Source organism: Chlamydotis macqueenii, chromosome 3 (genome assembly GCF_036417535.1).
Source record: "Chlamydotis macqueenii isolate bChlMac1 chromosome 3, bChlMac1.mat, whole genome shotgun sequence".
In the NCBI taxonomy this organism is placed as follows: Eukaryota; Metazoa; Chordata; class Aves; order Otidiformes; family Otididae; genus Chlamydotis; species Chlamydotis macqueenii.
Genome location: NC_141558.1, coordinates 59,382,255 through 59,398,131, shown reverse-complemented (window position 1 = coordinate 59,398,131; position 15,877 = coordinate 59,382,255). Strand labels below are relative to the sequence as shown.

At 38.7% G+C, this 15,877-nt stretch overlaps 1 protein-coding gene across 4 annotated transcripts in view; it reads right to left on the bottom strand.

The window, feature by feature from the left end:
- LAMA2 (laminin subunit alpha 2) overlaps positions 1–15,877 on the bottom strand; it is a 364,351-nt gene that overhangs the window by 70,024 nt on the left and 278,450 nt on the right. For all 4 annotated transcript variants that reach the window (XM_086743476.1, XM_086743477.1, XM_086743478.1 and 1 more), the window contains exons 37-40: positions 11,858–12,068; positions 10,169–10,285; positions 8,864–9,027; positions 3,697–3,835 (exon numbers count right to left, since the gene is read on the bottom strand). In XM_086743476.1, the coding sequence (XP_086599602.1) occupies positions 3,697–3,835; positions 8,864–9,027; positions 10,169–10,285; positions 11,858–12,068 (631 nt within the window). The remainder of the gene's footprint in view (positions 1–3,696; positions 3,836–8,863; positions 9,028–10,168; positions 10,286–11,857; positions 12,069–15,877) is intronic.

Here is a 15,877-nt window from a genome sequence, read left to right as displayed (position 1 = left end):
TCCCTCTGTCTTCCTTTTTCTGGTATTTCCATGAATCTTGAACTCTGTTTTTGTCAAACAGCCCAGCTTCTGCAGGAGTAGCAAAAAGATTTCAGTTCAGATCATAGCCTGCTGGGTTACGGCACTCTTCTGGGATGGAAGAGATCCCTCCAGATCTCCCAGGGATGACTGTGTGAATTACTGAGTTAAGACATTAACAGGGAAATGTGCTACATGCTGCAAGTTTAAATAAGATCAGACATAGTCACAGCATTGCAAAGACTCCCCTGATAGCGCATGCTGGGTGTGGTCTGAACACATATCAGACTGAGAATTGCTGAAGACTTTGCAGAAAGGATTTGTTTTCTGAGGTTTCATGAATGGATGTAAACATGAAGTAAGTACCATGTTGCCCAGATCTGCTGACATGTTCGTAATTTTGGTAACGTGCAGAGGAACAGCTTCAAGCATAGATGCAAATGCACTGCGACAGTTTTGAGGATCACATACTTGAACTTATCTTATCATCTGCACGGTATTTTATAGACCTTAGTGCTAATTCACATTAGTTAAAAATATTTCAGCCTTATTCTTAAATTATTTTCTTTTCACATAAATGTATATTCTGGGAAGTTTTCACCTATGCAAGAGTTAGGGCTACTCTCATTTTTACCAGCCCGGAAAACAGCTGAGCATTCTGAATTATTTGCACCTCAGGACATCCTCATGAGGAGGACAGCCAGGCAGCTTTATGCCTTTACCATGTAAGAAAACCTAGACACCGAACATAACTGTTGGGGTACCACTAAAAAGAAAGTCAAAAGCAAAGATGGAAATAGGACCCTAAACACCTAACACGTCCCCTAGGGTTCCAGGTACTAGCCTACAAGCACTCTCTAAAAAGTCTAAGAATGACTACACTTTTGCAAGATGTATTATAAAATTATGAGTCTGATCTGTGAGACACAAGTTGGATCTCTTAACATGACTCCTCTCTTCAGTCAGTTACTGCCAGGGCTAAGTAATGGGATGTTGAAGGTGCTTGAATGCTAGAGATTTCCCATCTGTGACAAATTTATTTTGCTTTTAAAGGGGAGAGCAAATCCATCATAAAAACCTCAGGATGAATTTTTCTGTCATATTTTTAATACATTATTTTCCAGTCATTTATCAGGCTTTCTCTAAGCATGACAAATTTTAAGCATGTTTTCGTTCTTGCTTTTAGCAACATTAGCTTAATTTGAAAACAAAGTAATTTTCCCATTACAAACCAAAACCTCAAAAACCCCTGAGATATCACTAAGGTTCTTGTAAATTATTCGCTCCAGTGACGAACAGGGTGGAAGCTAAAACTCAGTCCTGTCCCTACCATCTCTAGTTCATGTACCAGCTTGCTGCTGTTGGGAAACTTTTCTCTCCCTGCCTCAACATTATAATTGGTCAATGGGAAAGGCTAGGCTCAGGGATGCCTGTGAGCTTCAGCACTTTTCTCCATTATTTGCTAGCATCTGGTAATCATAGAGAACATGGCTCCGTCTTTCAAAAGGAGGTGAAAGACATGATCTCTGGCTTCTACTCAGGGTCCCAAAGAGCACCTTCTCAGGAAGGAGGGGACACAGTTTCTAGGGGCTCTTCAGTCTAAGGGGGCTCAAAGCCACAAATGCTGCCTTCTAGGAGAGTCCTTCAACCATGGTCTCTAGACAACCCTGAGTGAGGGTGCACTCCTGCTCTCACGTTGAAGCTCAGCTAAAAGTAAGTTCGTTGGGGCCTGCAGAAAGAGGGAGCCTGACTTACCCGGTTAGCAGTTAAACTCTTCACTTAGGACGAGCAAACATTCAACAGTTTTTGCACAAAACCAAAAAAAATAAAATAGTGAAATGATAACTAAATTTCACAATTAACATATTTTAAAAATCTGGCTCAAAATCCTCACATGATCATTAACCAAATAATGGTTAAATTCTACCTTGCTCTGCAGCAACTTGCTGGTAAACTACTGATTACCTCTACTCTATATCAAGGCAATGAAATTCAAAACATAGCAGCTCCCTCCATTTTCTTCTTTATCAACTAGATCCCTGTTATACATGCACAGCTCATAACAAAAACAAGCTCCCTCTAATGAATACTTGCAATGGAGATGCTTAAAACCTCACCTTAATATATCTTAGCCTCTTTCCTTGCTACTCACTTGCCTCTAATTACATCCTATTGTCCATCTTCACCTCCTCCCCTTTCAAATTATCTATCCACTTTCTCTCCACAGTATAATCAGCTAGTTTACTGTCTGATAGATACTCTTTTGTAGCCATAGTATAATTGCTTGCTTTGTTTCTTGACTGCTATATGTGTCTTTTTTTTTCTATTCAATCCTTGAAACAGCTGCCTGCCTCACTCTCTGTGAGTCATCAAAGGAGCAAAAGATAGCTACCTGCATTAAATCCTAATGAGAAGACAAAAAAATTCACAGCTCCTTATTTACTTATGCAGTGTAATTTGGAGTTCCAGTGAAACAAATAACTATTTACAGAGAACTAGTGCATACTAATGCATGAGGTGATTTTTTTTTTTAATCAAGAGAGAAACATAGTAATTAGTGTTATTTGAAATAGAAGTTGACAACATAATCACACTAAAAATACTATTTTTTTTTTTTGTGCAGTGGCTAGATCACTTTATCGCTCTCCTAAATACAGACCATTACAGCATGTGATTGCTTTTGCTATTCTAGTAATCCATTTGACTGAAGTAGCCCTCTGCAAGCTACCTTTATTCATGCCTAAGCACTGTAACTACAAGTTGCTTCTGTTCCTCTACACACTTCTATATCAAACACAGGGTCTGGCAATTTCATATTATGCTGTCATTTCCTTGCATTTCTGTGTGCCTTTGAAGTGCATGTCAGTTACTTTCTGACCGACTTCCACAAATTAGCCATTAACTCCTTTGATATTTGACATAAAAAATAAGTCTGGCTATGCTCAAAGCGGTCTCTGCTCACAGTATACACATTAAGGAGCCGAGTTCCTCATTATGGTGCAGACTGGAGAGCTGGCTTTACCTTACAGTCCTATTTTTAAAAGTTCTCTCCGTTTCCTCTGAAAATTTGCATGTGCTACCTCATAGTGAGAATAAGATTTCTCTCTGAAAACCAGCAGAGTTCATAAAATAAGCTGTGTTGTTTCTATGAATAAAATTTTCTGCTTCCCTCCTACAATTCTCCATTTCTAGAATCCGGCTAGGTGCACACAGTTCATCCTACGTGCAGAGAAGTGCCTCTCAGCATTTTCGCGGAACTAGAGGGTGAAGAGTTAAATAAGGTATCATGTTCTTTAGATGCGTGCAAAACATTCATTAAATATAAACTAGCTTTATTGAGTATCAAATGACCTACAGTCCTGACTCAAAGCTTTCCTGCAGCAGCTGTTGGCTTGAGCCATAGACAGAGACCAAAAGGCGGAAGACAGAGGGAGGAAGAATAGTAAAAAAAAAAGGGAAAGAAAAATAAGGAACAGGAGTTAGGAACAAAAGGGAACGTAGTTTGAAGGTACACGTATCTCTGACAGGGGCATAGCTTTCTGATCTCCACACAAGAATCTACGGCGGCAGAGGTCTCTAAATAAAGTTGTAAGATTGCAAAACATTGATCTGAGACAACGTGTAGCACAGTTTCACAGAAAATTTAAGCCTTCTTCCCAATTTACTTATTTTTCTTACCGCTTGCATAGCCTCATTTGCAAGAGCCTTGGCTTCCTTGGCAACTCTTTCAGCTTCATCTGTGTAATCCTTGATGTTAGTATAAGCATTGAAAGCAAGTGTGGCATTGAAAGAGAGGTTTTTGGCTTCAGCAAGGATTCTGTTGGGGTAGGAAAAGTAAACGCACCATTAAACCTGCTATCAGAGCTCAACAGCACATAGTATCCTACTTTTTCAAACCCAACAGTCTGTATTTCCAAGGGTATTTCTGAGGCATTTCTTTAGAGAGCAATGCTACACTTGAGATTTCAGGAGTTCTGGCATCATTTGTTTAATGGAATTCACATTTTATCTGTGCAGAAAGACATAAAAAAACAATGTTCGCTAAAAGAGCAGGTTCTGTGACATAAAAATGGATGAGATACTGAGAAAGGATAGTATACTGCTAAACACTATAATCCAGATAACACATATTCATAATGTGGGTTTATAGGTTACATGTTCAGCCAGACAGCTCAATGAATTTTGCACTGTATGAACATAAGGAGATCATCATAGGCATGTTTTAAAGTAAAATCTATGAACAACTGATTCCTTGGTCTGGCTACCAAACACAGAAATGCCAGGTTTGGAGGAGATCTCACTGTCTAAATCAAATCTTAAACATTACTTTTGCTGACCAAAATGAAAAACATAATCAATAATGCTTCATATTAAATGGGGTGTTCCATTTACATTAAATACTTCATTCTAATGACTATAATTAGATTAAAAGGTAATTATAAACAAATAATACTTCCTAGTTCAAGGACTGGAGCTCAGCTAACGCCCTTTCAGTGATATTTCTAGCCAGCAGGCTGGAGAAATCACTTTTCTTGCACTCTCTCTGTATGATATATTAAAATATTTTCTACAAAGTACTGTGCCTACAGAATTAACTTGAAGACATCTGTCTCAGAATACATTATGCCTGATGCCTATAATGTTTTTCCTGAATAAAGCATAACAGGGCTAAAATCCCTGCTTGAACTGGACAACAACCTTTTGCCTCTCTGGGAAATGTTCTAGCCATCAAGGTATATGACAATATAAAGGAGGCAGGGATCCTCCTCCCGGACCTGTTCCACTTTGTACAAAATACTTAGTCATTGAGACACTGTGTACGAAAGAAAGATAAATTCACTCTCTAACCTAGCAATTAACCTATTCTCCGGGGACAGCTGGGCTCCAATCCTCGCTTCAATGAGTATTTAACGATTTCTGCAAAATGCAACAGGAAAGACAAAGGGGACAGAAGGTATACTCCCTGGACTCCACACGTAGTTAATAGAGGGAGACAGACTGCCTTTAGGCTACGGCAGAAACAGCATGGCTGAGCTGCCCCTGCATCACTTCTGGAAAAGCATATCTCCTTCCTCATCTACAGATGGAGCTCAGTAGGCTACAGTAAGTTTTTCTAATGCTCTGTTAGAAAAACGTGCAGCCCAGAATAGCTATCCAGCTAGTAGCTCAAGTACTGCTTACAAATCTGGTTTAAATCCCTTCTGGTTAGGAGGGAACTGAACTGAATTTGCCAAATACCAATGACATTTACTCATCAGCAGGTGATTACCCGTAAGGGAGAAGCCTATACTAATACCTCCTCGTATACAAGAAAAATAACAATTTTTTCTAGGTTAAATTCATGAACTGTTCCATGTTCTAACTCTCAAGAGAACATCCTCACCATCAATCAATATACTGTTTGAAGCCTTAGGGGGTGATTTGAGATAAAGGGCTCTCACTCCATTTCTCCTGTAAGACGAAATAGTACTTTTCAGCACACTTAGTATTAACTGAAAGACACCCAAGTGCCAGTTGTGAAGATAGATACATTTTTTTAATTCCTAAGACAGGTAGAGACTGCATATTCCTGTAAAGTATGAGTGTTTAATATCAGTGCACAAAGTAAAGAGCTTTATTCTGATGCAGGATTGCATAGCACCTTTTCCCTTTTGAAATTTTATTTTAAACAACTTGATTTTAGATATAATTTTTAACGTCTTGATTCTGCATTTTTTATAGAATATCTTGAGAAACTAAGGTTGATGTCTGGATCAAATAGAAGTATACATGGTACTCCCACGCCACAGTGAATGGTACTTTAAACACTACCCTAAGCTCCCTAAGGCCCAGCTCTCAACCTACCTTAAGACAGAAGCACATGCATACACCCACTAAAAAAAAAGTCTATTCAGCATAGTTAAAAAGACATCTACCTCAAAATATGTCTTGCCAACATTTCATTAAGGAGGTAAAACACTCTTTTCTGTCCATATTTCCTCTAATTCTTAGTTCCCCCATGCCAATTTTCCATGTATTTGTATATTTATATGCAAATTCACTACTGTGGCTGGATGTGACACTAGTCATCTACTTTAGGCCCAGAAATGCACCATAAAACTGATGTGTCCTAATCAGACAGTGCACATACCATTCACAAAAGCCACATTTTTCTAGAAACAGTGCCCTTCAAATCCTTTTTACTTAGAAAACCACAGCCAGCATAATTTATGTATTCCTCAAAACATAAATTAGACTGAATATCTAGAGTAGTGTGACTACACTGTATATGAAGCCAGTAATTTTACAAGCCTTGGCAGTAAAATTTTACCACCTTGGCTGCAGTGACCATGAAATGGTGGAGTTGAAGATCCTTAGGGCAGCAAGGAGGGTGCACAGCAAACTCACTATCCTGGACTTCAGGAGAGCGGACTTTGGCCTCTTCAGGGACCTGCTTGGCAAAGTACCATGGGATAAAGCCCTGGAGGGAAGAGGTGCCCAAGAAAGCTGGTTAATGTTCAAGGATCACCTTCTCCAAACTCAGGAGTGATGCATCCCACTGAAGAGGAAGGCAAAAAAGCCAGGAGGCCTGCATGGATGAACAAGGAACTCCTGAACCAACTGAAACTCAAGAAGGATGCCTACAGAGGGTGGAAACAAGGACAGGTAGCCTGGGAGAATTACAAAGAGGTTGTCCAAGCAGCCAGGGATCAGGTAAGGTAGGCTAAAGCCCTGACGGAATTGAATCTGGCCAGAAATGTTAAGAGCAACAAGAAAAGCTTCTATAGCTACATCAGAGATAAAAGGAAGTCCAGAGAAAATGTAGGCTCCCTCCAGAAGGAAATGGGAGACCTGGTTACCCAGGGCATGGAGAAGGCTGAGATACTCAATTACTTTTTTGCCTTGGTCTTCACTGGCAGGTGCTCTAGCCACACTGCCCACATTGCAGAAGGCAAAGACAGGGGCCAGGAGAATTAAGAACCACCTACTGTAAGAGAAGATAAGGTTTGAGACCATCTAAGGATACTGAAGGTGCACAAGTCCATGGGACCTGATGAGATGCATTCACAGGTCCTGAGGGAAGTGGCAGATAAAGCTGCTAAGCCACTATCCATCATACTTAAGAAGTCGTGGCAGTCGGGCAAAATTCCTACTGACTGGAAAAGGCGAAACATAACTTCATTTTTAAAAATGGGAAAAAGACTTGGGGAACTACAAGGCAGTCACCTCTGTGCCCAGCAAGGTCATGGAGCAGATCCTCCTGGAAACCACGCTAAGTCACATGGAAAATACGGAGGTGATTTGTGACAGCCAACATGGCTTCACTAAGGGCAAATAATGCCTGACAAATTTAGTGGTCTTCTATGATGAGGTTACAGCATTGGTAGATAAGGGTAAGAGCAACTGACGTCATCTACTTGGACTTGTGCAAAACATCTGACACTGTCCCGCACGCCACCCTTGTCTCTAAACTGGAGAGACATCGATTTGATGGATGGATCACTTGGTGGATGAGGAATTGGCTGGATAGTCACACTCAAAAGAGTTCCAGAGAACTGCTTGATGTCCAAGTGGAGACTTGTGATGAGTGGTGTTCCTCAGGGGTCCATATTGAGCCCAGCCCTGTTCAACATCTTCATCGACAACACGGACAGTGGGATAGAGCGCACCCTCGGCAAATCTGCTGATGACACCAAGCTGTGTGGTGCTGTCGAGAAGCTGGAGGGAAGCGGGACCTTGACACGCTGGAGAGGTGGGCCTCATGCATGCAAGCCTCATGAACTTCAACAAGGACAAGTGCAAGGTCCTGCATCTGGGTCGTGGCAATCCCAGGCACAAATACAGACTGAGCAGAGAATGGATTGAGAGCAGCCCTGAGGAGAAGGACTAGTGCTGGTGGATAAGAAGCTCAACATGAGCCAGGAATGTGCGCTGGCAGCCCAGAAATCCAACTGCACCCTGGTCTGCATCAAAAGAAGCATAGCCAGCAGGTCGAGAGAGATGATTCTTCCCCTCTACTCTGCTCTTGTGAGACTCCACCTGGAATATTGCATCCAGCTTTGGGGCCCCCAACATAAGAAGAATATGGACCTGTTAGAATGAGTCCAGAGGAGGGCCAGGAAGATGATCAGAGGGCTGGAGCACCTCTCCTATGAGGACAGGCTGAGAGAGTTTGGGCTGTTCAGTCTGGAGAAGATATTAGGAAAAAATTTTTTACACTGAAGGTGGCACGGAACACTGGAACAGGTTGCTCAGAGAGGCGGTTGATGCCCTATCCCTGAAAACATTCAAGGCCAGGTTGGATGAGGCTCTGAGCAACCTGATCTAGTCAAAGATGTCCCTGCTCTTTGCAGGGGGGTTGGACTAGGTCATCTTTGAAGGTTCCTTCCAATCCTAACCATTCTATGATGCTATGATTACTGTCTGTCCTTATGAGGGATTTCTGGCAGTAAACAAATCAGCATTATGATAAGGGTCTCCTACCAAAACGGTCATCTAACAATAAAAATACTGCTGTTTTTTAAAAAATGTTGATGAAAACACATAGTGGGTTCTGCAAGACAAAGTTCAACTTTTTTTTACAACAGGAAGCATATAGTAAGTTAAACCGTGTTATGAGTGTATCTGAGGACACTGTTTGCAGTTAATGCAGCTTCTAAGCATCACAAGATGTACAAAACAGTTTCCAAGAGATATACACACAAATTAACCAATTTGATAGTTGTACGCTCATATAGAACACTGCTTATTTGTATACTCCCAGTGACAGATGTTGAAGTCTAAGAAGAATGCCTTTCAATTTCTGTCAAGTAATTTTACAAACCTGTTTTGTGATTTTATCATTACCAACAAATTGCTGCCTTACCCATCCAGTATTGCAGATGATTCATTCAGCTGCGCTGCATGGTTCTCAGCTTGCAACACCTTTTCTGGAAGCATCTTGTCATGAATTTCTTGTGATAAGTCATCTATTTTATCTTTCAGCTGATCAGACATTGGCTGTATCTTATCTGCCACACCTTCTACATACTGAAAATGACAAAATAAAGGCCTTTAAACAGCTGAATGCAAGCACTCCGTAGCCCTTTAAATACATATTTTTTCCTTGTGAGGTATTATCTCATAACTCACCCATGCATTAAAACTTCAGGGAACTAATATAGAAAGAATAAAGGAATGGCTGGACTGGAGAGCAGAGGGGAGACAAAACAATATTCCAAGAGGTACTCGCCTCTCTTGAGCGAAGTAGAAGTTTTTGTTATACAATGAAGGAACTGCACCATTTAAAAGCTTATAAACTCTAATCTGGATTTCTTTCCTAAACGTAGATACACAGTTATAGTAAATTGCCGTGCTCCACAACAATAACTACCCAATGACAGAGGTTTCATGTTTCAGGACCCTCTGAGCGACTCCAACCTATTTTTGCTTATTAAAGTATCTTAGTAAGAACTATACTTTTTGAAGACCTGCTATTCCTGTTTCAATAAGCAGTCTCAAAGTGTTTCCTTTCCCATTTCTCCAAAAGGCATTTTTCCATTCATTATAATAATTTTCAGTGCAAGATGGAAATATTTCCAGAACCAATGATATTTCAACACTATTTTTATTTTTTTTTGTAGCTAAGGCACTGATCCAGACTCTGTTGATAAAACTCTTCAGGCAGAATTTTCAAAAATATTATGTAAAATGAGTGCAATTCTCTCCCCTCCCTGATCTATCTAGACTTAAAATTGTTGCCACAGGCAACAAATTATTTCTGAAATTTCCTTCTGACATGTGCACACAGTTTTTGTGCAGATAAATTTACATATCTAGATCACAGAGTCATGGTGAGATCGTGAATGGCTCTGCTGCATCTGCAATTCTAAAGATAAAGTCAATACCGCAATCACAACACCATATTTATAAAAGAAGATACAGTCCATGAAAAATTATGAGCTAGCACTTTACGTAATCCAATGAATCATTTAAATCTCAAAGGTAAGCATTTTTGTACACCAGATTAGCTCTTCTGCTATACAGCAGTGGAAAAATTATTTCTTCCAATTCAAATATTCCAACATCGATAAATAAAAAGAAAAATCAGGTGTTCCCTTAATTATCTATTTTGCTTCCATAATGATGCTTCATTCTACTAATTCTCAGATAAGGATGATAAAACACTTACCTCTACAGCTAAGCTGATTTCATTTGCAAGTTTGTTGGCTTCATTAAGGGCATCATTCCCTTCTTGCAGGCTCTTCTCAACATCTTGTTTGCCATCTTCTATAGCCTGCTTCTTTTTCTGTAGGATGTGTTCACACAAAGAAAAATATGAGTTGTTTACTACAACGGGGATGTCAGTTCAAATATCAACATCCTGATACAAAACTGCATTCTGTCACCATGCCACGATGCCACGTCTGGAATTCTCTGAGCTTCCAGAGCAAAGACAGTGACAACAATAAAGCACATATAATGCAAGATATCTTTTCCTTCTCATCCCATCCACAGCTTTGTATATCCCTTCCACAGGATAGGTTTTTTGTTGCTCTGTAACAGAGGTAACTGACTGTAGTACTATTGCAAAATGAATCAGAAAGAAGTTAGAAATCCTAATCTTTAACCAGATGTGCAAGTTTCTCAGCTTGACAATTACCTTCTCTGGCTATGAAGACAAAATTTATTAAAATATTTTGCTGCTTTCCTATTTATGTCCACTGGTGTTTCATAACTACTGAATGTAAAATAAAAGATGATGGTTTGGAGCAACCTTAGGATTATGGATTTTCCAACTAGTGAAAATACTGCATATTATGTAGCAAGGATGAACTTCTGAATATGGAACTGGCAATTTCCTGTGCAAGATCCATTGAGTTTGATAGGACACATGGCATTCTAGCATTAAGAGTACTGAGATGGCTTCTTGGTCAAAACAGGGTGAAAATAATGCAAAAAAAACCTCCTCAAAACAACCAAGTGGGCAGGACTGCTGGAAAGGATACCTTCAGGCACTATGATACTGCGATGCAGTGAATATTTTAAAAACTGAGATGGCAGGTAATTTCTCTAATATTTTTCCATCCACCTCTGGGAAGAAAATGCACAGAACAGAGACCATCTAACTTCTTTACAGCACTGTATTTCCTTAATTCAATCAAGCCCACAAATCTGCTGAGAACTGAGGTCTCAGAACTCTAACCTCATCATTGTACACGAGGCAAAAGCTCATTGAGATACACATAGAGTCGAAACATTTATCTTCATTAGGTTGACTCTGCTCTTTATGTCTTGGATAAATGCTTGTTAATGTACGGTATAATATGCTTTTCAAGTTCCTGCAATTTAAATTAAACCACAAGCAGACTCCTCTGCTATGAGTGAGAATTTATAACAGCTACTAAATACACAGGATAGAGTTTGATTTATTAGTCTGTAATATCCACATACCCCCTTCAGTCTTCTTCCCAGGGGTGGAGAGGGAGATGAAAGTTTAAGTTTTCTAGGAGCAAATATATGACAGCAAAGATTTTAACGGAACTGTTTAAATCTTGAGCACAGGCTTTGAATTTTACATGACTATTTATACTGGGATGAATTTAATCTCCTCCAGAATAATAAATCCAATCTACCCTTCGCTGAGTGTTTAAAAGCAGATGATATTATTTTGATAAAGCTGTGGAGTAATTCTGTTTTTAAAAGTCAATGCATTTCCTCATTCTGAGGAACACGTTTCCTTTTAATTACATGAGATATACTGTTATTTTAATAATATTTTTTGTTTTGCTTATATTTTTGTTTCAAGATTTAATCATGCAAAGTTTCAAACTTTGATCAGACTTGCAAGTAATCAAGGACACAACTTGTCAGCACTTACCTCTACCACAGTCATATTTTTTTGGTTGACTGCAGATAAACGATCAGCCTCCCTAATTTTACTCATAGCTTCTCTTAGCAGATCTCGAGCATCATCAACTCTGGTGTGGTAGTTTGCTAGCTTGTCCTGGACCTCATTTTTGAGATCCTCATTTTTCTCACTGGGCTCACCAAATAATTTCTTCACCTTGTCCAAAAGATCTTCTGCATTCCTGCAATACATCACCACCCTTGAAGGCACTGAGTTCATATTCCCTACACCGAATAATCTGAATATTCTTAATAACATGCAAGTGAAATAGACTTCTAAATTAAAACTCAAACTAATTTTCAAGAGAACACAAGCTTAATACAGTGAAACAACAGTTGTTCTTAAGCCCTTTGAGGTTTTTAAATGCCACTAAGATCTTATTTATGAAGATGAACATATTAAAATATTCTCCACAGAAGATTGTGGGGTTTTTTTTTTTTTTGTTTTTGTTTGTTTGGTTGGTTGGTTTTTGTTAAAAACATTCTTGAGATCTGACTAGTAAAGTGAGCTTTTCTGAAACACTGCAACTTGTCAAAAATATTTCCTTCATTGACATTAATATGACACATGACACAAAGTGGTTTCCTATCTTGAACTGAGGGGGATATGTAGATATGCCTGATTGGAAGCTGTCTTGTAGGACACAAACTGCTTTAGGCAGTCAAAAATCACAAATACTTTCCTGTGAAATAAGCAGCCCACAGGATCCTTCAAGTTATGACTTCCAGTAGCCAAAGAATTTTGCTTATCTAGAATAAATTCTGGGATATTTTTAATGGACTTTGGCAACATTGAATGTTCACAAGTGCCTCTTTTTGGCAGGGGATACAATATTTCTGGATCATCAGAGAATTGCTACACTCAGCTTTAAAGGACTGGAGTACTGGAGTCTTTATGCTTTGCCATTTCTCTGCCTCATGATACCAGGCCATTGAATCAGTTTCATATAATGCAACATCATTGTGTTCATGCAATGATATAACAAGGATAGAAAAGGAAAAAAAAAAAAAAACCAACACACACACACACAAAAAAAAAAAAACACACAAAAAGAGAGGCACTTCCAAAATGATGTTTTAGAGAGAAAGCAAAATCCTAAGCAAACAGGAATCTGTAGGATAGATAATACCTAAATAAGAAATGTATTGCATTTCTACCTGGAACAGATTAAGTTTTCCTTCCTGTTTCATTAGGGCAACGTGTCTGAAGAAGTTGGGTGGAAAATAAGAACTGTATTTTCTGAAAAACATTACAGTTTGGCCTGCCTATAGTCATTTGCATTACAAACCTTCTAAAAATAAAACAAGTAAATGAATATACACACAAAAAATATGAGAGATGGAAAAGATATGCTGCCACTGGGCATAATTTAGATGAAGGATCTGAACTGAGGCCAAGGAAAGTCAAATTGTTACCTTAGCTTTGGGACTTTCAGAAATTGATTTTTTTTTTTTCCCCCCCATCTGCCCTGCCTTTGGTTTGGATGAAAACAAATTACTCACGTTGTGAATTTGCAACTTCTGAGGACAAAAAATTTAATCAAAAATTAAATCCCAGTACTGACATTGTGTCACAGAAGTGTAGAGTGGAATTCAGAATTTCTCCCACGCCTCCTCCATTGTTCTTTGTGCAAACAGCTGCTGTCTTACACTTCTGGCAAATTTTGACACCCTTATGATTCTGCTATACTGGAGGAACAGTACTAGACAGATGGATTTCTTTTTTATGCTCTTGCCTCATAGCACATACCAATGCAAACTAGCATTCTGTCCAGCCTCGAAACTCCTCACTGGTGCTCTAAAGATAACACTTCCATATTGACCTGTTGTGCATTTTTCCCTCTGCTCTTTCTAATGAAGTACAAGGCAATGAATCTGTTCCATCTAATCCCTTGCTTTATGTACCAGAACTTCTGTGTGATTGGACCCCACTACATTTTTTGAAATACTCTCTCATAACATTTAAGCTGTGCTACTTTCACTGGATACTTTCCTAGAAAAAGAACAAAACTATAGAAAATGCTTGAAGTGTTAGAAGAAACAATCACAGGTCTGGCCTAAAACCTGGAATACTCTATGGTCTGGATCCTTGAATTGAGTACAAAAGAACAAAAGAAAGATTAGAAACCGATGACAACATAATTTAAAAAAAATAAACTGTATATATATTAGTCTAAATATGTTCAAATTGTCCTATCTGGAGAAGAAGTGAGGACTATAACATAATGAGTAGCATGGATAAGGTGATCAACTGTCCAATGTCTCTCCAAATACAAAAATGAAAATATCAGGAAGCAATGTCAAAACACAGGAGGCATCTCTTCAAACATTGTGTGGCTGAGTTACGCAGTTCATTCTCACAGGAAACTTGATGATAGAAGTTCATAGTGGCTCAAAAGCTATCAGACAAATTTATGGAAGAAAAGGTCAGACAAAAATAAAGCTATTCAGTATACTAAATAGAAAGATAGAATGGTGGTGTTCAAGCAAATGTGTAGGAATGTTACAAAATATTGAAAAAATTATTTCATAAGTATGAAAATCAGGGCAGTTAAGGATAGAAACTGGTGCATTTTTAACATGCTCTTTTTAGAGAGAAATTATTGACTGATGTGCCATTTCAGTACACTAAATCAATCAGATTACAGACTTGATTTGAAAAGTTTGAAGGAAAACAAATGAGGTGAAAGCTGCACATGCAGGAGAAGTTTTGCCACCTATGAAAGCAAGAAGACTATTTCATTTGTTTTCTTCATTTAACTTTTGAGAATTCACAGAAAATACAGGAGAGATAAGAAGAATCCACTGATTCTTGTCATTCAGTTCTTGGACGAAATCCTACAAACAGAATACAATCACTGCCAAGAGACATCTCACCAAAGGGTAAACATTACTACTTCAAAGTGATCATAGGACTTGCAGAGTTATTCAAAAGTAAATATTTCTAAATGAGCCTGTAAGGATACACATGAACATAATAACCCACATGGGTGCGCACACACACAGTTTTAAGAACGATTAATTTTTCTTCATTGTTTTTCCTTGTAGAACATATCCTATCCACTATCTTGCTACATTATTTAAGTAGTTTTAAGACATTTTTCTTAGAGACAGTACTTCATAAAAAGAGTGTCAGAAAACATTATCTAGGGACCTTTCCTACCTGCCCTGTAATCCATGGTGACTAATTTTCCTTCTACTGAGTTCACTGCCAAAATTTCTTGGATCTCAATGACTGCCTGTAAAGAGGTAATCCTATTCTTCAGACAAACACACAACTTTGAAATCAGTGAGCATATTCATGTATTTCCTCACATAAAATTTATTCCTTTATCAGGAAATGAAAATACTTACTTTGCACATTTCAGGAAGAATGGTAAAAGAGGGAGAGAGGTTCTTTCCATCAAAAAAGCTGGACTGTATTTCCTACTCTAGCTATGCGGCTAGAGTAGGAAATTATTTCATGCTAGTCTGACAGCTTCATGTTGGCTTGAAGACTAGCATGAAAGACTAAGGAACACCTAGCATTTGATTGACTAGCATTTGAAGACTAAGAACACCTTGTTTGAAAGGCCTCCCCTGAGTCTGCCCTAAAATTGCAGGCAGCACTTTCAAGGGTTTGGCTAATTTTTTCTCATCCCTACTTTTTTCCTGGTTTATTTCTGTGTGCGAGTGGAGAAGAGAGAGAAGCAGCTCATTGGAATCAGACAAAAAAAGCAATAAAACGTTGCTGAAAAATAAGTTTGTAATATCTCCTTTCTCAAGAGAACAGAAAGTGGGACCATCAGAATTATGGGAAGAAATACTGTACTGGCAGGATTTTCAGAAAATGATCTGATTTATAAAGTGTAACATAGGCAGTGCAAATCTGATTCTATACCGATTGGAATTCTTAGCTAATCTTGTATTCTATTTACTTCTTACAGTATGCACGCACCTGATAACTGGCATTTTCAGGCCCTCTATCCCAGATAGTTTTCTGAACCATCAC